Source organism: Leuresthes tenuis, unplaced genomic scaffold (genome assembly GCF_036924035.1).
Source record: "Leuresthes tenuis unplaced genomic scaffold, fLeuTen1.0.hap1 SCAF_10, whole genome shotgun sequence".
NCBI classification, from domain to species: domain Eukaryota; kingdom Metazoa; phylum Chordata; class Actinopteri; order Atheriniformes; family Atherinopsidae; genus Leuresthes; species Leuresthes tenuis.
Window position 1 is genome coordinate 32924614 of NW_027325364.1, and position 21881 is coordinate 32946494.

At 41.8% G+C, this 21881-nt stretch overlaps 1 protein-coding gene across 1 annotated transcript; it reads left to right on the forward strand.

Moving 5' to 3' along the window:
- The first annotated feature begins 2565 nt into the window (after positions 1-2565).
- sim1a (SIM bHLH transcription factor 1a) lies at positions 2566-20204 on the forward strand. The gene is made up of 11 exons (XM_072393355.1): positions 2566-2740; positions 5095-5177; positions 6117-6206; positions 6284-6392; positions 6496-6581; positions 8116-8315; positions 8662-8768; positions 11068-11215; positions 16945-17110; positions 18277-18688; positions 19004-20204. The coding sequence occupies exons 1-11, from the start codon at positions 2566-2568 to the stop codon at positions 19690-19692; spliced, it is 2265 nt and encodes a 754-aa protein (XP_072249456.1). The 3' UTR covers positions 19693-20204.
- Positions 20205-21881: the final 1677 nt, after the last annotated feature.

Genomic DNA, 21881 nt, shown 5'->3' on the forward strand with positions numbered 1-21881 from the left:
AGTACTGGAAACTATTTCACTAGCAGTTAAGACTGCTATAAAAAGCATTTACAGACTGGGATACTTGCAAATGGGGGCAATCAGACCAAGTATGGAGCCCAAACTATTTTGAAATTATAAGATGTAGATCACTGTAATACTTCAAGGCAAGGCAATTTTATTTGTATAGCGTATTTCCTACACAAGTGCAACCCAATGTGCTTTACATAGCAGGAAAATAAATAACAGAAAAAAGGATAAAAAGACAAAAACGTGCAAAGACACGTAAAACAAAGCAAGACAATAAAACCTTCTGTAAAATCTACTCAGCCGGAACCAGTAGTATTTCAGAGTAAACCTGAATCACTGAGCTCTTACTGCACCTGAATGTCAGCTGAGTTTGAGCTGAAGCGGGGCCATAATGAGGCCTCAACAGTCATCTCATTTTCATTTCTGGCAGATTTGGCATAAATCTGTAAGGAGCCTGTCCAGTGAAATGTAAAAAAACAAGCATTTAATTTATCATTGGACATTATCATCTACTGGACGTAAAGGAGGGTCATATGAAATAAATATGAGCCACATAAGATGTGAAGATTTTTCCATGAATATTCCATGAAACAACAACATACTGATGCATTTGGAAAAAAACCTCAACAAGCCCTTTGCAGAACAAAAACTATGTGCACGCATTTAATGTAAGAGAAGAAAAGCAGCGCGTTCTTACACTTTACAAGCTTGGACCATCAAATGTTTCTTTTCAAGAAAGTCAAGACTGACGACACACACATCACTTAACGACAACAAGTCGTGTGCGGAAATGTGCTGGAGCTCGTGTTAATGCTGGGGCCTGAAGACAAACACAGCCCATTCTGAAAATGGAACGGAATAAGGCCTTAACATATGTATATATATGTGTGTGTGTGTGTGTACACATATATATGTATACACACACACATATATGTAGCTAATATAGAAAATGTGTTCGGAAAATATTCTACTTAATCGAAAGGATAATTCTGCAATCCTATCAGGGAACTTTGCTGGTGATTAAATAAGATCACTGAAATCATTTGTTGGCGCACACATGCGGCATAGTATAAAATTATTTTCAAGCATTTTCCAAAACACATGCCCGCTATATGTTTCACAGAAAATTCTACAAAGCAAGCAGCTTGCTGTTGGTTCAAGCTATCTGGACCCGTCCTGATCTGCCCTGCCTGCATGGAGAATCAATCTCACGGAGTATTTTAGCGCCTCATTTTTTCCACTAATTACCAGTAAATTTGGAGTTGAAACGAAGGTTAAATCAGCGTCAACACTTTCGTGTGCTTGCAGTATTCTGGATGATTTTCTCCCCGCAGGCTGGATCCCATTATGGAGCAGCGACCCCAACACACACACACACACACACACACACACACACACAGAGGAAATTATAGACAGGATGGCGTGTATGCGCTCATTATCACCACGTCTTCTACAGGTTTAATCTATGGACCAATAGACTAAACCTGTACATATGTATTTATATACATATGTATTTCTATATATACACGTGTGTGTGTGTGTACGCGTTTATATTATAATGTGTGCATGACAAAGAAATCATTTGTGGGATTCAATTGATAGATGTAAAACATGCTTGGTAATTATATATTTACTGGAATTTTATCAGTCTTTATATCAAATAATCAACCTCTTAAAACACACAAATATAGATGTGTGTGCGCGCGTGTGTACACTCGTGCATTTGACGGCATTGTGCATTCTAAATTAAATTAGAAAGAAGCTTCGCATGATGACAGCTTTTAGTAATTTACAGAAAATTGTTGTTTGAAAAAGAGGAGTTTTTAGTTTAAAGGAGTTCTACATACCGGTTCCTTCTGCTGAAAGAGAACATGGAGTACCCGCCTTCTGGGCTTTTTTCTGTCACCTTGGGCTGGAGGTGAAAATATCCCCAGCTCATTCCCGACCTGAGCTTCTCAAAGATCAGCCAATAGATGCTTGAAGAGAGCAACCAGTCGTTCAATCGCAGCACAGCTAGCTGCAGTGGGCGGGTCTGCGGCGGATGCGCTGCTGCTCAGAAAGTCACCAGGATGGAAGTTCGGGCAATGCTGGGCTTTTTTCCCATTCTGCTCGGTCACCATTAACTCCAGCAGGTGGTCCAATAGCTGTGCTCAGGTAAGGTAAGCAAAGGAAGAATGCGTTGTTGTTCAAAGTGAATTCAAATTCTGCCTCTCAGTTTCTGTAAACTATTCAAACAAGTGTCCGCATTGGTTTGATGTTCGCGAGCAAAGTCCTTTTACAGAGCCGAACAGCAGAAGATGTGGTGAGTCTCAGTGTTTTTCATCCTACAGAGATCATGGATCCATGTGTGCGCTGAGCTGGGCCGACCCAAACCCGTTTCTGTCCAGGAATTATCCGTGTCCAGCCTGCGGAACGCTCGGAAGCATGTGAAGGTGTCCACGCGCCGCAGATGTGGATTTTGGGCCGAGCCTGGGGGCGACAGGTCTCGCTGCTGTAATGTTTGGAGACACCTGGACGCGCGCAGAGATCAGTGCTCGCTGATCCAGAACACACAAGATGAAGGAGAAGTCTAAAAATGCGGCCCGGACTCGTCGGGAAAAGGAAAACAGTGAATTTTATGAACTGGCCAAACTGCTGCCGCTGCCCTCCGCCATCACCTCCCAGCTGGATAAAGCCTCCATCATCCGCCTGACAACCAGCTACCTGAAGATGAGAGTGGTGTTCCCTGAAGGTGAGCGGCCTGATCAGAGACACTCCATTTGTTTGACTGAAAATAATGATCAAACCTGTAAGAAATGTGAGGTGGGGGCCCACAGCTAAATGAGCTCTGGAGTGGCTTTTTATTCATCAGTGTTGTGCAGAAGGCCTAGTTTCAGTTATTACTGCTGATTTAATGCGCGCTACACTCTCATGACTTCGTAGAACAGCTATTAAGTCATGATACATATAAATTAAAAAGATAAAAATCTTTCGTTATCTATGAGGGGGGGCTCATCTCCAGCCGCTTCAACATTTACAAGATAAACTGAGATGTGGCTAAATTGGGCGACCCCTGCCAGCAGATTAGCACCGATGGGCCCCATCCCGCGTGGCCGCGGAGCCGCGGGTCTGATCCCTGAACGCACGCGGCTCCTCTAACAGGGATGCAGAAAACTCACTGCTTTTGCATCTGCTGTAAAACACCGCTACTCACCAAATGACTGGAATTATTCTAGCACAATAATTGTCAGAGGAAAGAGGAAAGATAGTCTGGATCCACTCAGGATGAGCCGGTATCACTTGTGTTTGATATGTGCGCGTGGAAAATAGTGCATGTACCTCTTTTACAATCTGTTACAAAATATCCGATAAAGGTTCAGCTTTAGACAGTTAGGGTTTGTTTTCACTGATATCAGGCTGTGTTATATCAGTGACTTCTGTGAGGTGTGCGCACGCAGCAGCGCACCCTGCTCCCTCCCGCACGGCCGGGAGGAAATAATGAAGGACAGGGTGGCGCGTGCACGCATTTATTCCTCTGTCTTCTTCATTAAATCGCCTCTGCCGTTTTTAGATTGAAAGAGCTTGAGTTTTATTTCAGGTCAGGCAGCAGGACCGCCGCTGCTGACCAACATTAAATCCACGCCGCGTGACGTTTTTTTCCACCAAGCAGCAGAAACAACAGCAAATTGTTTTTAATTTGCTGATTACCAGTAGACTGCACCTCGCTTATGGTCAGTTAGTCCTAAAAAAGAGACTGTGTGGCCTGAAGTATGTGCAGCGCCTCGCGGGCCTGCGCGGCCTCATCTGACCGAGCTCCACCTGAGTTACTGTCCGTTAAAGAAGGAAACAGGGAGAAACAAAGGGAAATGTTGTTCAAATCAACACACCATTTCCCTCCAGTGGCACGTTTAAGGGTTCCATCACTTTGTAAAAATGATTTGTCTATTTTTTCATTCAGAACTGTTTAATATAAAGTGGAAGATTCTGTTTAATATTTATATATATTATATAGAGAGATTCAATTATTTATTATGAAGTCACCACATTTAAACGTCCTCAGTTTATTTTAAAAAACTCTTTTAGTTCTCCCGCATCAAACGACTAAGGAGGGATATTTTTCTTTTAATCAGGGAGTCAGTTTCACAACATTTTGTGTTTCTTATCATGTAAAAAAATCTAAGAAGGCACAGCTACTCTGCGCGCGCCTGCGTTCACTAACGAGCTTGCTGTGTTCAAATGAAAATGCAGAAAACTTGGCTGTATTTTGTGATCATGGACAGGCTCTCGGCCGTGTGTTCACTGCGTGTTTCCCGGTCTCTGGTGGAAGTCTCTGAAGCTTCGGCTGTTTTTCGGCGGCAGCGGCATGACGCATGTTGCGCTCTGAATGCAGCCACATGGCTTTCTGTGTCAGAACTACCTCCAGTCCATGAGATCACCAGTCCGATCATGAAGTATTTTGTGTAATAATCATTCTTATTACTGTATGATTATTGTTGTTCTCGGAACCATATTTATCCCCACACTGAGGAGGAGTTCTCACAGCATTTCTTTGCTCTGCCTTCATACTTGTTTGTTTTTCAGATAAAGTAGATGTCGATAAAGGGTTATTTCTTTCGCTCTTGGGTACTTTTGTGGTAATTTGATAGTGTGTTTTTCTGTCCATTCTGGCTCCATATGAAGCGGCGGCGCGCTGTTTGCTCTGCAGAGCGGGATTTGCATTTCAATGCGCCGAGTCGCTGAAAACACCCCCCCCCCCCCCGTTCGTTCTACGCGCTCCAACTGGGCCTCACTCCTTCTGGGGCCGTGTTTTATTTCTCATGGATGGGCTTTCTAGCACGCTGCTGCATCTTCAGTGGTCCGGGTTTGATATAAATCCACGGCAAATGTGTGAGGAATATTTTTAGAGCTGTACGCAAACTGGAGACGTTTTGGTTTCACGTTTGCGATGATCGCAGCTGCAGATTAACCAGATTCACAGTCCTAATTACATACAAGTGGGCCCTTGAATTTATTCTCATATAATTCCATTTGCAACGGTTGTATAAATGAAGAAGTGCTGTCTTTTGTAAGCCTGTGTTGTCCTGTATGTGTTGACATGCTTACCAGGCCTTGGGGAGTCCTGGGGTCATGTGAGCCGCAGCAGCTCTCTGGATGGGGTCAGCCAGGAATTGGGCTCTCATCTCTTACAGGTACTTAAATCTGAGATTCTAGGTGTTTACCTGTAGGTTATAACTAATAGCTAATTATTATTATTATTGTGATTATAATCTAGCCAGGCCAGATGGACTGTGTGTGTGGCTTAGTAGCTGTTGCCATCTACCTCCTGCTGCCTTCATTCTCCTTCTTTGAGAGTGAAATGAGCTGAACACATTCCTGGTCACGCACAGAGGCTGTCTGTCCTGCAGCCGCTCTCACATCAGCAGCAGCACAATGGAGAGGGCCAAAGGCTGGCCTGAAAGAAGCAGGGTTGCTGTGAGCTGGTCACACAGATGTGCCAGTCACAGATTCCTATTCTAACAATAAGACAGGGCTGCTGGTTTAATAAGTAAGGCTGTAAGCTGACCAGTGGCTGAGGACAAGGGACTACTACAGCTACCAACTATCAGGGATAAGCCTTTGCTTTTTTTTTTTTTTTGATGAAGTAAAAAAGGATAAAATCACCAGGAACTGGTTAGAGCTGCTGTCTCACCTTACTTAACAGTGACGTGTAAGGATGCTCCAACATAGTTCCCCCTGAAATGGGCCCTTTTATTCTACTGACTGATTTCAGGTAGTAACAAGAATATAATTAATTTATTATTCAACGTGAGCATAAGCATCAGCCTCTGTAATTACTATAAAGTGGAATAAACACATAACTAAAGCACTTTTAAGAAAAGAAGTTGGAATATAGATTTTTTATAAAACCACATCAGTTGGGAAGTTGCTTCCTAAGTGTTTAATGCTGATCTGCCTTTAATGAATGTCATGGTAATTTGTATTTAGGATTTATGCGTCTTTCTTTAACAAGATGCTATCATGGGAACATCCAACATGTTGTTCTTGGAAAGGACTCAACAATACCGCAAATTCTGTAAAAAAAAACCATTGTAATAATATGCTAACTCTATTTTTCTTTCTTCCGTCAGACATTAGATGGTTTCATTTTTGTGGTGGCTCCAGATGGGAAAATCATGTACATATCAGAAACAGCATCAGTCCACCTGGGTCTGTCGCAGGTTGGTTTGACAAGCCTAACATGACATTCTCCGGTCCTGTTGTGTCCCGGTTCTCAGCTGAATGTTCATTTTAACAGGTAGAGTTGACGGGAAACAGCATTTATGAATACATTCATCCGGCAGACCATGATGAAATGACAGCTGTCCTCACAGCACACCAGCCTTACCACTCACACTTTGTACAAGGTAATAGGCACCCGGGGCATGTTATTCTGGAAACAGTATAACATGGACCCACACAGCAGCATGAATAACTTGTAGGATTTAGCATGTTTTTATTTCTCTGCAGATTATGAGATGGAGCGCTCCTTCTTCCTGAGAATGAAATGTGTCCTTGCTAAAAGAAACGCTGGACTCACCTGTGGAGGCTACAAGGTAGAAGGGTTGTCCTACTCATCTGATCTTAACATGGCCGTCTAGCTTTATCTCATTCATCTCTGAATTTTCACATAGACCACTGCAACATAGGTGCAAAAGTCCTGCTGCAAACAGGCTGTGTGAAAGGGGTAGATGCAGTTTGTAGCTTATGTCTGGAACCAGAAGTGACTAAAGGCTCCTCTGCTGCGTCTGCAAATGTCACCTGCACTTGGACACAAGTTACATGAACACACTGCAAAGATGCTAAGTAGAATGTACAATCTGTAAACCAACACATCATATTGACTGATATCTGAAGTTATGTTTTCATTAAGACCATAAAGACACTGAAGGATTCGTTTACATGAAGGTTTCTGTCATAATTCAGTCACTACATCAAACAGTCAATCAGATTACTTTCTCTCTCATTGACAGACCCTGAATGAATACATTGATGGGGTCTGAGAGTGCTACACACCAAAAAACAGGGCTGTTGTTGTGCCAGGGCCTTGCAGAGACTCAGTCATTACCCTCTAAAGCTTGCAATGTTCATGACCCAGTGTGTGAAGTTGTTGATAGAATGAAAAACAATGCAGTTTGGTCAAATGTCAGGCGGGTTATTTTGTCCTTTGAGTGCTTGAAACGTGTCTAAAATGGAGAGTGATCATCCACCAAGGTGCTTGAAAAAATCTACGCAATTAATAGCAAGCTTTTTGAATTCTGAGATGTTCTTTGTGGAAAAGTCCTATTTAGCCTAATGATGAGATGTGAGATGAAAGGTTACGCTGTAAATCACGTGACCATGAATATGCATATCTAACTCTCACTGGTTGTTAAACAGTCTCAACTCAGGTCCTCCACTGGTTTCCTCTGCAGCCTCTGACTCACCATACCGTCTTCAGCAGCTGATCAACTTTGCTCAGTCTGAAGCATGTGGTTAAGTGCACTTTTGAGCACACACCAGATCCTTCTCTAGGTGCCGTCTTCTTGAGACTCGAAGTGTAAACATTCAGGAAAATATATTACGATCACAAAGAATCCCTGAACAGCATATAGGTTATCAGCTCGCTCTACCCACATGTTCAGAAATCATTTACTGTGTATTTGGTTCAGGTATGTCCTCTTTCTCTCCTGCTTTGTCCATTTGAAACAAAGTTTTGGGGTATTTCATACAAGACTGAAACTAGAGTTAAGAACTCCTTAATTATGAAAAGAACAGAAAAAATAGAGAAGGCATAGGAGACTGCAGAAATACATTTCTATCCTCCATTTGTCATTCTGCTAATGTTGGCAGCAGCAGATGAAACAGTTAAACTGTCTCATTTGCTGTGTGATCCTAACTTCTATACACAAAGTCCAGTGAAAAATCAGAAAGCTGCACAGTGGTCAGTATTACTATCAGACACAAGTGATTGAAAATGAAACGGGAAAAATACTAATAATTACCACAAGTGCATTCTTCTTTACTCTGTGGCCTTGAAGTACGGAGGCTTGGGAGCGGTGTGGGGTAAAATGTTGACTGTCTGTGTCTATCTGTGAACTCTGGGCCCAGGTGATCCACTGTAGTGGCTACCTGAAGATCCGTCAGTACAGCCTGGACATGTCTCCGTTTGATGGCTGCTACCAGAACATCGGACTGGTGGCTGTTGGTCACTCATTACCACCCAGCGCTGTCACTGAAATCAAACTGCACAGCAACATGTTCATGTTCAGAGCCAGCCTGGACATGAAGCTCATCTTCCTCGACTCACGGTACTTTCACTCACGGCCACACAGTGGTCTGTATCTGCCTACACACAGTAGATGCATGTATGCATGCATGTACTATATGTAACTGTGTGGGTATTGAAATACTTGATTATTGCATATTATGTGCATTGTTTTTTGTGTACGTGTAAACGAGAGAAGCCTTACTTTGACTGCAAACAATATGTGTGCATTTGCTTGTACTACCTATGAGCGAGGACATAAACCTGTTAAAGCAGCAACTGTGGTTCCTCCCCTCTGGGGGCAAAAAACAAATCCCTGTAATATAGATCACTACATATGAAGAAAACTTATGTGTCTGTGTTTCCTTGTGTGTGTGTGTGTTGCACAGGGTTGCTGACCTGACAGGCTATGAGCCTCAGGATCTAATAGAGAAGACTCTCTATCATCATGTCCACAGCTGTGACTGCTTCCAACTGCGATGTGCACATCATTTGTGTAAGTAAGGTTTGATATATCCTCCAGCAAATTACACACACTCTTCCAGCACAGACACAGAGCATTAGGGTTTAAAGTGGTAGTTTTAATTTTCTTTTAAGTGGACTTGTGTAATGATCATATGAGTAGTTAGCACCTTACCTGCAGCAGGCAGCAATCAGAGCACCATCTGGAGAAACATGGAGGTATTCTCAAGGTGACAGGTGCTGAGAGCAGGAACAAAAGAAGAGTGAATTTTACATTCTAAAACAGCTTAAACAGTCTCAATCATTTCATAGCAGTTCATAGAATGCTACAGTGTGCATTTACAACCAACACTATTGCATCAGACTGTGGTTTACTTTGTCACTGTTTTTTCAACCGAATAATAACGTCCACATTGCTCCTTCATTGCGCACACTCCAGCTGCCTTGCATATTCTGTGGCTGATCAAACTACAAATACATGCACACGTCATAACTCCAAACAGTTTGTTATTATTTTAGATAACAACTTTTTCCTCCTAAGAAGAAGATGATTTGGCTTTGGATTGGTCAAATTCCTGGAAGCTTGCAGAGGGAATAGAGGAGGGATGTTGGTGCCTCATAAATACACTCTTTTTTCGCCGTTCAGGAAGCTATGACAATTCAGAAACAAACAAAAAAAGAAAAATAATTGTACAAATATGCTTCTTTTTTTGAGCCTGCTGTTACCCAGGGCGAAGTGGGATATGTGAACTGCTTGGGGGGTGGTAAATGCAAACTATGGTTGCTTTTGTGAGTAACTCCTGTTTAAAGGGGAACTCCGGTATTTTAAACCTTATTTCTGGCATGAAATACGTTCATCTACTCACCGGGAACAGTTTGGTGAAAGTCGGCGTCCTTCGGAAGATATATAGATAACTCGAGATCCATATAACGGAGTGAACGGGGCTTAGAGGATGCAGCCTCTAAATAAGGCATTATCTGTCTTTATTTCACCAATACTTTAAGAAGAATGAATGAATGAACGTGTACTATAGCTCTGTTAGCTCATAGCTGCTGTGTTGTTGTTATTGGCGGCTATCGGGGGGCTTGTAGAGGGCTTTCTACACACTCGTCCACTGGGATGACGTCATTGACGTCGGCCGCTGCAGCACAGTTTATTCACTCCGGTAAGAACGTCCATCTTACTCAAAGTTGTCGTCCATGTTGTCAAAATCTGATAAATATCCTGCCATGCTGCACAAAACTATGAGCAGCAAACTCTGTGTGAAGTTAGCCGACTGTCACAGAGCACGGAGGTGCATTTAGAACACATTAAAATATATATTAAAACATATATTTCGTGATTAATCGCGAGTTAACTATGGACAATCGATGGATTAATTGCAATTAGATATTTGGATCGATTGACAGAATCGATTAACACGAAGTACTGTTAGTCTCCTGAGCTGCTTTTCCACCAGGTGCACCCATGCTGTTTGCACTAAAAGGTGTTCATACACTTGATGCCAGCACAAAAAGGACATTTGAAACAGTTTTACTTACTGCTTGAAGTTCATATTCATGCCCTCTCACTGTTGGAGTAGCCTTGGAGTAGCCTTGGAGTAGCTTCAATCGCCCTGCAAAGCCAGCATAAACCTGGGTCTTGTTGAGAAAAGTGTCATCCATGAGAAGTAGTGAGCAAGTCTAAACATTTTCACAACTTTCCGTGCTGGCGAGGAAAAGCAGATGCATCCATAGATCTGAGACTACTGGGCCTTTAGCGAAGCTGAACGGGGTCAACTTGTTCTTGGAACTAAAAACACATTGTTAGTATAACTCTGTAGCCATGCTAGATATAGATGTGTGACTTCACAGTTGAGACCAAAATGAAGCTAGAGATTAGGGACTAGATAGTGTAGTCACCTTTCGTTTGGGAGACCTGGGTTCAACTCCCCTGCATGAAAGGTACTATCTCCAGTAGGGGTCCTAAGGCAAGACCTGCCTACCTGTAAGTCACTTTGGATAAAAGGGTCTGCTAAATGCATAAACATTAAAACCCATGGTTACAGGGCACAGGAAGCAGTTAGATCACAGGACTACATTACTTCACTTAATGCTCCTGTCCTACATTCTCTTCATTTCTCATGTATTTGTAGCTCTTGCATGAGGTTACTATATCTAAACACCTATCTTCTGGGATGGGAATAGCTCAAGAAATCGTTGTATCATATCTGGGGTGATCCCATCGTAAGGTCACTATTTGATTTATGCTGAAGTAATTTGACATCATTTGTTGGGACTTTTTTTCCTTTAGATAATCATTTGCTTTTTCTTCCTTTCTTTTGGTCTTGCAGTGTTGGTGAAAGGGCAGGTCACCACAAAGTACTACCGTTTCTTGGCCAAGCATGGTGGCTGGGTCTGGGTTCAGAGCTATGCAACCATAGTACACAACAGCCGCTCATCCCGACCTCACTGCATCGTCAGCGTCAACTACGTTCTCACGTGAGTGTCAGTACCAACTCCTGTAAGAGATTACTTCATGTATTCATCTTATTTTTCTGACAAGCAGAATGAGAACTACAAGATTTACTTGAGACATTTTGTTAAGTTTGAGTCCACTATGTTCATGTCTGCTTGTAATTGATTTATACAGTAGCTAGTAATACATTCACATAGCCAAAATGACCAGCCAAAATGATTGAATTACTATAGCTATTGGATCTATTTGTGTTTGTGATTGTGTGTGCCTTTGCCTGTCATCAGGGCGCAATGTGCTTTTGTTGATGTCTTTTGTAGAAGGAACAACAGTAGAGGCAGTTTTGGATTCATTTGGTTGTAGTTACACTGTGTGTCAGCCTGTTTTTCCATCTGAAGAAAGTGTCATAATAGTACAACTTTACAGGTGGGTAGCTGAGATCAAAATGAAGGCCGAGTATGATTATGGGTGTGGTCAAACCCATGGTTACAGAGTAAACTAATTTGGGAGCCAATAGTTTCTTTCCACTTTATGCTCCTGTCTTGCTTATTGTGTGTGTAACTCTCCATCTGAGTTCTCTGTATGTGGTTTTGCTATAGATTTTTCACTATGGGTGTGGTCTGAGAACAATTTGCATTGAAGCTGCTGTGATTTCACAGCATAATAAATTCTTGTTTGTCTGTTTAAAACAGAGGTGTTTGAACAGAGTCTAAAATGTGTCATCGCACAGATGCTGTCCCACAAATGAACATACATTGTTGTGCACACAAGCACAAGATGTGGCTGTACTAGCTAGGTTGAGCAGTTGCACTGGACAACACATACTGCAGTTTAGGAGGTCACCGTGTTTATTTCTGACTGCTGTGAATTTAATGCATGTACAAGGCGGACGAACGGTTGATGAGGCTCCATCTCTGATTACATCTGTTGTAAATCCCATGTTCCACTGTGTTCTGTCCGGTGTTCTCTGGTAATGTCAGTCAGCAGGTGTCCGCAGATATTAGGCTGTCTTGTTTTGTCTCGTTTGTGAATGCAACTGCATATAAACTGAGGAGCTCATTTGACATCAGTAACTACAGTCAGTGTCTACAGTCGTGGTCCCAGTCTTTGAAAAGACGTTAGGAATCTTTTGTTTGCTGACATTGCAACTAGTTTTACCCATCCTAACCAAAACTGTCTGAGAAGTCATTCAGTGCGCTGTTAACTCTGCATTAACTGCGTTAACTCTATTTGTAAATATTACAAAGGTCTATAAAGGTTAAGAGCTGTGTATATGTTTGTATCAGGAGCCTAATATATCATGTCACAGAGCTCTGTTGTTGTCCAAAAACTATAAAAAAACAACTTCATGCAACACAGTCTAATTAGATGGAATCACTGTTGTAGAATATTTATTGATGCTAAATGGGGAAACATCTTATCTTTGATAATAATGTAGTGGTATGTGTGAAAAAGAAGCAAAGTGGCAGGTGTAATTCAGATGGGTTTGGTGGAAAATTTTAGATGCATATAGCATCTTCAGGGGAGAGAGGGCTACCTGATATCTCCACTATGCTGTCATGTTGTGCTTTGACAAGATAATGAGTGTTGGAACTAGAGATTTATGCAAACAGTTGTCGTGAAGCAATTTATTGTAGGTTAATTAGAAACATGGCATGTGTTTGCTTAAACCCAGTTTGCAGAATCAGGTAATCTAACAAAAGTTTATCAAGTCATATTCAGATTTTAAAAATGATTGTAGTTGTATGCTCAAAGAAGTTGAAAAGAAAAAAACAGCGATTGTGATTTCTTTTAGGAAAAATAGAAAATTTGTGCTTTTTCTTCTTTTGTTGGCAGCAGACATTCTTCACTTTTTCAAATGCTGCTCTCTTACATGCTAGATATTTCCTTTGTTTCATAGTTTGCAAAGTGTGCTCTTGTGTTGGCCGTTACATTCACTGGCTGCTCTGTGATTGCATCGCTTGGCATTGCCTATCAGTCTGAACTAGGACTATGCTTGCTGGGCCTTTATTCTGCAACACGTGTTCAATGGCACTTGGTTGTCATTCACTCCAATTCAGTTTTATTTCTATAAATGACGACAATGTCATCTCAAAGCACTTCAAAAATACAGTCCAGTTTAAGCCAATTAGAATCCAGGTCACTCTAATACCATAGTGATCTAATCTAATTAATTAAATTCCAAATCGGTCCAATTCATACAAAGCTAATTGTAGCAAGGAAGCCAACAGATTGCACCGAAACGTCTCTTCGATTAAGTTCAGAACCAGACTCAGGAAGGGCGGCCATCTGCCTCGACCAGCTGGGGGTTGAGACGCCTGGAAAGCACCATAACACCAGGCCATGGATACCTGCTGAGAGAGAGAAACACAAGTTAATGACAGCAATGATGTCATATGTCCATGGAGAGTAAAGAGAGCAGAGGGGGGAGAGATGAATGGACTGTACTTGTGTAGCGCTCTTCTAGTCAATCTGACCACTCAAAGCGCTTTGACACTCCATGTCACGTTCACTCATTCATTCACACACATTCATTCAATACAGCACACTACACGGTGTTTTCTGTTCTATTATACAACAAGTAGTTCCGACCAAGCAATCTGATTGGTCAAGAAGAAATTTAGAACTGCTCAAATCAGCATGACAGCACGCCTGACTCATCACCTAAAATATTACTCCGCCAAGTCTGTGGCAACATTGTTTATAACAATATTACAAAGTTTGAGACCTTTTGCAACGTTTGGGCTTTAAATATTCTGGAGTAATCGGAATGTGTCGGTGACTTCAAACATCTGCAGACCTCGATAAATCAATTCAAATAATTTTTTGGTGACCGCGGTGAAAATGTTTTCTTTTAAATATAAAAGAAAATCAGCATCTTTGTTACTATAACTTGGGCGATAAAAAATAAGCATTTTCTGTTTATTTGTGCAATAGGCCTATTGATTTAGTTCGGGAAATTCCGAAACCGCTGAACATTAACGTCAGCTCTGAGTTCACTCATCTGGGACTAGAAAATGCTTTCTGTTGCTAGGCCGTTACTAAGGATTGGGTTATTTGCTGCAGTGGTAAACTATGGTCCATTACACATAGGAGTCTACTGGCGTGACTGATGGTATTTCAGTTATTAGTCAGACCCGATGTATTTCCATGGCAACTTGACGCACATTCGCAAAACTTTCACATTTTAGAGCAAACTGTCCATCAACATGAATATATTTTGATTATACATTTTATTTTTGTTGGCATTCGTTGTATAATCGCAATATTACCGGCAAATGTGTGCTTTAATGTGATTTGAGCATGACAGTGATGCGGTCAGCAAGCATTTGACTGAAGTCAAAATGACGTTAAAGCTCACAATTGCAGGTAATATTGCTTAAATCATTCACACACATTCACACATCAATGGATGCATCGGTAGGCAACCTGGGGTTAAGTGTCTTGCCCAAGGACACTTCAACATGTGGCCTGATTGGCAGGCAACTGCTCTTCCTCCTGAGCTACAGACGCCCCAATCAGCAGTGAGAGGTGCATCATGGGAGATCCCCCAGCAGTCTAAGCCTATAGCAGCTTAACTATGGGATGTTTCAGGATTACCTGAGCCATCCCTAACTATAAGCTTTATCAAAAAGGAAAGTTTTAAGCCTAATCTTAAAAGTGGAAAGGGTGTCTGCTTCCCGGACATTTACTGGCAGCTTATTCCACAAGAGAGGGGCCTGATAACTGAAGGCTCTGCCTCCCATTCTACTTTTAGAAACTCTGGGAACAACAAGTAAACCTGCAGTTTGGGAGCGAAGTGCTCTGTTAGGAAAATATCTAACAATGAGATCTTTAAGATATGATGGAGCTCGGTCATTAAGAGCTTTATATGTGAGGAGAAGAATCTTAAATTCTATTCTGAATTTAACAGGGAGCCAATGAAGAGAAGCTAAAACTGGAGAAACATGATCTCTCCTGTTCTCATCAGCCACCATGCCTGTAAAATTATTTTTAGTCTTCTACGTTTAACAACTTTCTAATAAAATCAAACTGTAATCATGGAAGAAATGCAACCTGCCTGAGCCCTGCTCTTGTTAGTAAATGATGGATGCCAATTATTCTCCTATTATCCCATTATTTTATAACCCCTGATGTCTGTATTTCACAGATGTAAGCGCAAACACATGACTGAATAAAGCCTATAAAACCCTCCATTAAGCAGCATGGCTGGCTGCTTTCAGAGGCAGAGAACAGCTTGATACACATTTTCTAAACCTGCAGGTAGAACCTACATCTAATCCCATCAAACAGATTTGTGTTTATGGCTCTTTAATTGATAGGTTGTAAACTTGATCAGCATTAATAGGCTCCAGTTTGGTGCGACAGAATAAAGCCTTATTTCCCTCTTGTTCTTCATGTTCTTCTCTTCTAAATCTTTTTAAAGCATTGTACTGACTGAGCTACGTAGTTATGGTAAAAATGCTTTTTTTTCATTTTCTTTTTGTTTTCTTTTTGCATAACACATGGGACAATAGACTTAGAGTTATGTAGAAGATAGATATATGTTTTATCAGGAGCAGAGTTGATTTGCCCAATAGCTTTGGTGTACACAGCCTTGGATAACACATGTGTTGAAGGCACTTCACCTGCTTGTGAACTCTCACTGTGTGTTCAGCTCTGATAACCTCTGCACTTTGTGTTTCAGGTCTGTAGACCTGCCACTGCTACCACAGCCTCACAGTGATTTAGCAATCCTTTATCTGCAGCAAATGCACAAATCCATATTTTACATGTCTATTCATTCATTGTACTGAACTCTGTTCTGCTTTAACACAGACTCTTTGCTCTAGTGCCTTATTTCCCTACTGTAAAAACACCATGGCAACTGAGTAAATAAAATTTTTGGATTCATATTTTCTTTTCTATGTCAGGCTAACAGATGTGTGTAAACTGTGCCTTATTCACTTAAATAATAATAATGTTAATGATGATAATAATGATAAGAAGAAGAAGATTTGGCATCAAAGAAGATGCAATATTTATGGGATTCAAGCAACATAATTAGAGTAGCAATATGAAATGAAAGTGGCATCTCTGGACACTCAGAATGAAAGAAATCTAAATCCTGTGAAATGTGTCTGCTTGTATATGAATTAGTGTTTGTATGGAGAGGGATTGAGACAAAGGGGCGATGCACATGCAGGATGGATCACTATTTGTCTGGAGTAAACCCTGTCCAGGTTTTCTGTTGCCTCAAACTTGATTCAACTTCCATGGTGAGAACACTTAAGCGAGAAATCGATTCCCATTTCCCAGTAGTGAGACATCCAAGCTTCTCCTATGCGCCTGATTTAGCCAGACATAGCCTTTAATCTCCCAGTGTCTTTGATAGGACAGCTTTGCCTCTGTAGAGTGTTTGTTGAGGGCCTTGCTGCAATCCTTCTGGTAAAACAAGCATCTCAACAGCCGTTGCAGCCCTCTGAGCACATCCAAATCCCCCCCAGCAGTCATACTCACAACACACACACAAACACACACCTATGCAGATCTCTCCACATGCTCGCCCTCTCAGCTCTATAATGAGGCCCTAATTGCCAAACAGGTGTTAATGGGTTTTTGCCCCCACAGAAAAACTTAACTTGCAGGTACACATGTGCTGTTTGTGTTTCTTAATAAAAAGCCTTTCCAGGCGCTGGGATCTCTCCTTGTGTAATCATGGACCATATCAAATCTCTGGTATGCAAATGAAAAACATTTATTCTTTCATCTTTAGGGAGACAGAATATAAAGGCCTCCAGCTTTCTCTGGACCAGGCCACATCCAATGCTTCTTTCCTCTACAGCAGCAGTACCACCAGCAGCCTCATGGAAAACTGCAAAACCACGAAAAGCAGAGTATCCCGACCCAAGACCAAGGCTCGACTCTCACCCTACACACAGGTGACGATTTCATCACTTACTAGTCATTTAGCTTGAGTCCATCACAAATCGGGATGAGCATGTGTGAACATGTGATGCAGTGATCTCCAGTTCAGCCGAGCCTCACATAAGGAAAGTTGGACTTGTAGCACTCATTCTGGGTGATTATGGAGGGCCCATGCCATGCTACTGGAATGTGTTATCTAAAGAACAATTCTTGCTTTGCATAACATATGTTGCAGAGATCGAGATACACGTACAGTATAAGTTGGTTGAAAATGAAAAAAAAGGTTTTTAATTTAGTTTTGAAAAAAAGAATTAATCATTTAAGAGGATTCATTCCTGAAGCAGCTTGGGACCTGAACGCTTGCTCGCTAATGAGGAGGACACCTGACCCTGAGAATAACGCAGGAGTCAGATTTGTGTGTGTGGAAAAAGCAACTCAGACATTGGACTGGCTGTTACTTACTTTTCCACTCAGTCACACTGCCCCCTCAGAGCGATGGCCTCTACTTTTTAAACTCATAGACCCTCTCAACAGGCATAGTATTTCTTTTTATTAGACAAAGAAAATCAACTCATGTAGAAATTCAATATTGTTTTCACATGATTTCATAATATTTCCAGACCAAAAGAAAACACTTTATTGATGACTTTCTTGGCCACAGAATTCATAATAAACATAAAACCTATTAAAACAAGGTGACATGATCATAGAAAATGATCAAAAACTTTCTCTTTGATAAAGAAAATGATGGTGCTGGGACGCTGCGGGATGTAGTTAGTGTCATTTTGTGTGAATGCATGTTTAAATTCAATGAAAGCTAACAGGTTTGCTCTCCTGATTGCTCTACTAAAATGGTGAGGGAAAGAGGAATGATAGCAGTGATGGTTAACATGGGTGGTTATGGGTGGTTATGGCTGATAATGAAGTGAAGGGGGATTAAGATTTTACCTGTGCTCTGATCCCTGACACGATCGGTGACGAAGCTGCGGCTACATCATATATCATGGATGGAATCCCTAATGATTGTTGGGTCCTTGCTACTTTGAATGCTTATTTCTAAGATGAATAAAATGTAAATGCTCAAATGTGCCTCCCCAGGAGAATTCATCTTTCTTTTATCTCTTTTTCTTGTCTCCCCACCCCCCACTCCTCCATCCTCCTCCACCACACCCTATTCCAGTATCCCAGCTTCCACATAGAGCGATCAGAATCTGACCAGGACAGTCCGTGGGGCAGTAGTCCCCTCACAGACTCTGCCTCCCCTCAGCTTGAGCAGAGTGAAGGGCTGGATACCTCATACAGCTACAGGCAGTTCTCTGATCCTCGCACTCTCTGCTACAGCCTATCTGAAGAGCAGCATCACACCACCAGTGACAACGACCACACACACTTCCACACACACGGTCAAGGACAGAGCTGTGAACGGGGTCGATGTGAAGCGGGGAGATATTTTCTAGGAGCACCTCCACCTGGCAGAGACACACGGTGGGGCTCTGCACGGTCCTTCGTACCACTGAGTAAGAGCTCTTTGGAGAGCCACGACGGACATGACAGCAGCATGCCACGCATCACAGCCATCCACAGCTACCACAGTGAGGACTTAGAACTTGTCACCTGTTCAGACCAAATGCGTTGGCTAAAGTCTAGATAGATTGACATTGCAGCCAAGTGTTTACTCAAAGGCAGTTGTTGGCTTTAATTTTAGGAAAAGTGCCTCAAGATAAGTTTTTGTTTTAAATCAGCCCCACATGAATAAAGATTAATTGAGTTTAAACTTAATAAGTCATTGCTAAGACTTTGTAGAATTCAATGGCACCTGTGCTAGATAAATGTTGCTATAGCTGCTAATGAAGATTCTTGTTTATACTTTCTCAGCACCTGAGTGTTTTTGCTGCGTTCTCCTGCAGGTCGAGGCCACTGGGATGAAGACAGTGTTGTCAGCTCTCCAGATGGAGGTTCAGCCAGTGACTCAGGGGATCGATACCAAGCTGAGGAGCCCAGTAAGATTGAGACGCTGATCAGAGCCACCCAACAGATGATCAAGGAAGAGGAAAGTCGACTGCAGTTGCGCAAGGGCCCTGAAGACCCCACACAAGGCCTAGCCAATGGACTTCCTAAGGGTCCCGCTGCATGCTTCTCTCCAGAGTATACTCAAGGGCCCCTGCCACTACAGACCGTGGTGTGTCGAGGTTTTGGTCAGGTGATCAGTCCTGCACCCAGCCCAGCCCCCCTATCCAGGCTCACCAGTCTCGGCTCTGAGCGTCTCCACAAGCCCAAAGACTACCTCCAGACCGATCTGTCTCCACTTTCTTTACAGTTTCACCACCCTTTAGGTCGGCCGGGTACATGCTCAGCTTCCCCTACGCCAGCCCCGGCCCTCTACCCCTCTCATGGCCACTCACGGCCTTATTTGGACAAGCATGCAACATATTCCCTGACAGGCTACACTCTGGAACACCTCTATGACCCAGAGAGCCTCCGGAGCTACTGCACCTCTGCCAGCACTGGCCCCAGCCACTATGATCACTTCCGTGTACCAGTAGAGCAGAACCCTGGACACAAGGGCACCTCTGTCATTATCACCAATAGTAGCTAACACTCATTTGACTCACTCACTGGGACAAGAGTCACAGAGATTCAGTCAGCATGGCTGACTCCCTAACAACAGTAAGCCAGTTTCACTCACCGCTCAGCTGCTTTTTTGTCATCATACTGGGGAATTCTGATCAAAATCTCTATTTTTTTGCATCATTGTAGGACCAAAATCAACGTTTTTATCAGCACATCTCCCTGAGTTGTGTGCTGTGTACAACCTCAAGTTAGAACAAGTGGGAATCTGGAAAATGGAACAAAACCAAAATGCCAAATCAAATGTCAAGATATTTCATGTTTTTTCTCATAAACGTCATATAATTTGTCAACATTCATCCAATTTGCCTTGTGGGCCTGCAACACATTTAAAAGAATTGGAACAGCAAAGCTTTTGCTACTTTGTAATGATTCCTTCCTCCACTTAAAAGCCTTAACATCTTGCATTGAGGATACCAGGTGATGCAGTATTTCAGATGTCATTGTGTCCCATTCTTCCTGCAAACACATGTTCAACAGTGTGGGGTCACTGTTATCAAACTTTTCCTTTCTCTGTATTTCTCTGTTGGGGACAGGTCAGGACTGCAGGCAGGCCAGTTCAGTACCCATACCCTCTTCTTCCTCAGCCAGGCCTTTGGAACATATGCAGAATGTGGTTTTGGATTGTCTTGTTGAAAAATACACAGACATCTCTGGAAAGGTTGTTATATTTAAGGCAGCTCTGTTGCTATAAAATCCCAGTAAACTTTTCTTCGTCAGTGCTGACATCACAGAAGTGTAAAAGAGCTTTGCTATGGGCACTGATACAACGACAGGATGCTGATGTGCTATGAACCAAAGATGCAAGGAACATATGGACTGTATGCTACTTTCATCTTTGGCTGAGGAAATAGGGTACCTTTTATCTAAAAATATACAGAATACTCATTTGTCTGACCATTATACAGGTTTCCACTGTGTGATGGTCCATCCCAGATCCCAGAAGTAAACACCGCCACTAGGCAAGGTTAACAGAAGGCTACTTTTTTTTGCACTGTAAAGTTTTTAGGTATATTTATTAATTTAACTCTGTATCATAGTTCTTGGCAAAGGTTTCTCGCCATAATCCTGTAATATTGATGAATTATGGTTTCTTTATCAAGGGCAATCTAAGGAATAATCAGCACTCAACTTTCTGTAGGCTTGCTCCATTGTCATTTCTTGAGTGTTTTAATGGTATTCTGCATTGTAGAACTTTGAATGATCTTCTGCCTTTCGTGGATGCAGCTTTTGTACCAACTCCTGATCATCACTATTGTTTAAGTCATGACTACCCTTAAATTAGTCCTCTTCCAACTTTTCTTTCAGATGTGTTGCAGGTCTAAAATGCAAAAAATGTATATTAACACATTGAATGAAGTGAGACAAAACATGAAATATCATGGGCACATACTGTCTGCAGTTAAATAAAAAGTAAGTAAATGCAAGAATCTCTGCTTTTTTTTTTTTTTTGCACTTTCCATACTGTCCCAAATGTTTCTCATGTGGGTTGTGTAAGAAGATATTCATAAGAGGTATAAACAAGCTCATGTAACTATAACAGTGCCTGAAATCCTCCATCCAGCTTACTTCCTTTATTTACTTATTGTGGAGTTCAAGAGACATCTGACCTGACTTCAACAAACCCTTTTTCAAAACATGACTGAGCCAAATCAAGACAAAGAAAGAACACTAAGACTGGCCACAGCATGAAGGCCAGACACTGAGCTGCCATGGTCCAAAAAGCACTAAGGGTTGGTTAATAATAAGACGCATATGATTATTAGAAATATATAGCAAATATACCAAAGATCCATGGTTTTACCACAGATACAATATTGTTTGGACTGAGCATTAAAGGAATACTAACTTGGTTTCAGGAAGTGGGTCCATCGGCATCATTAAGGATCGTTTTAAGCTTTATTTTGATATTACAGAGTTTTTAATAAAAACGATCTAATTTTAAAAAAGCTAAATACAGTCTACTATTTGTCCCTATTTGGTCATATGAACATCAGTTCAGGGTCCTTGCTGGAATGGGTGATCATGTTATTATGGGGAAAAATGTCCCCAGAAGAGCATATAAAAACTAGTGACTGTCAGAGCTTTCAGGCATAAAAATATGAACAGTATGACAAAACTGTATGTTACAGTGAGACTGTCCTCCTCCCCAAAACG

Bases quoted from the DNA above. Each gene is read 5' to 3' on its own strand.
- sim1a (XM_072393355.1), top strand. From the start codon at position 2,566: ATGAAGGAGAAGTCTAAAAATGCGGCCCGGACTCGTCGGGAAAAGGAA. The intron at 6,582-8,115 runs GTAGAAGGGTTG...CTCTGGGCCCAG, and splicing joins TCACCTGTGGAGGCTACAAG to GTGATCCACTGTAGTGGCTA. The intron at 8,769-11,067 runs GTAAGTAAGGTT...TTGGTCTTGCAG, and splicing joins GCGATGTGCACATCATTTGT to TGTTGGTGAAAGGGCAGGTC.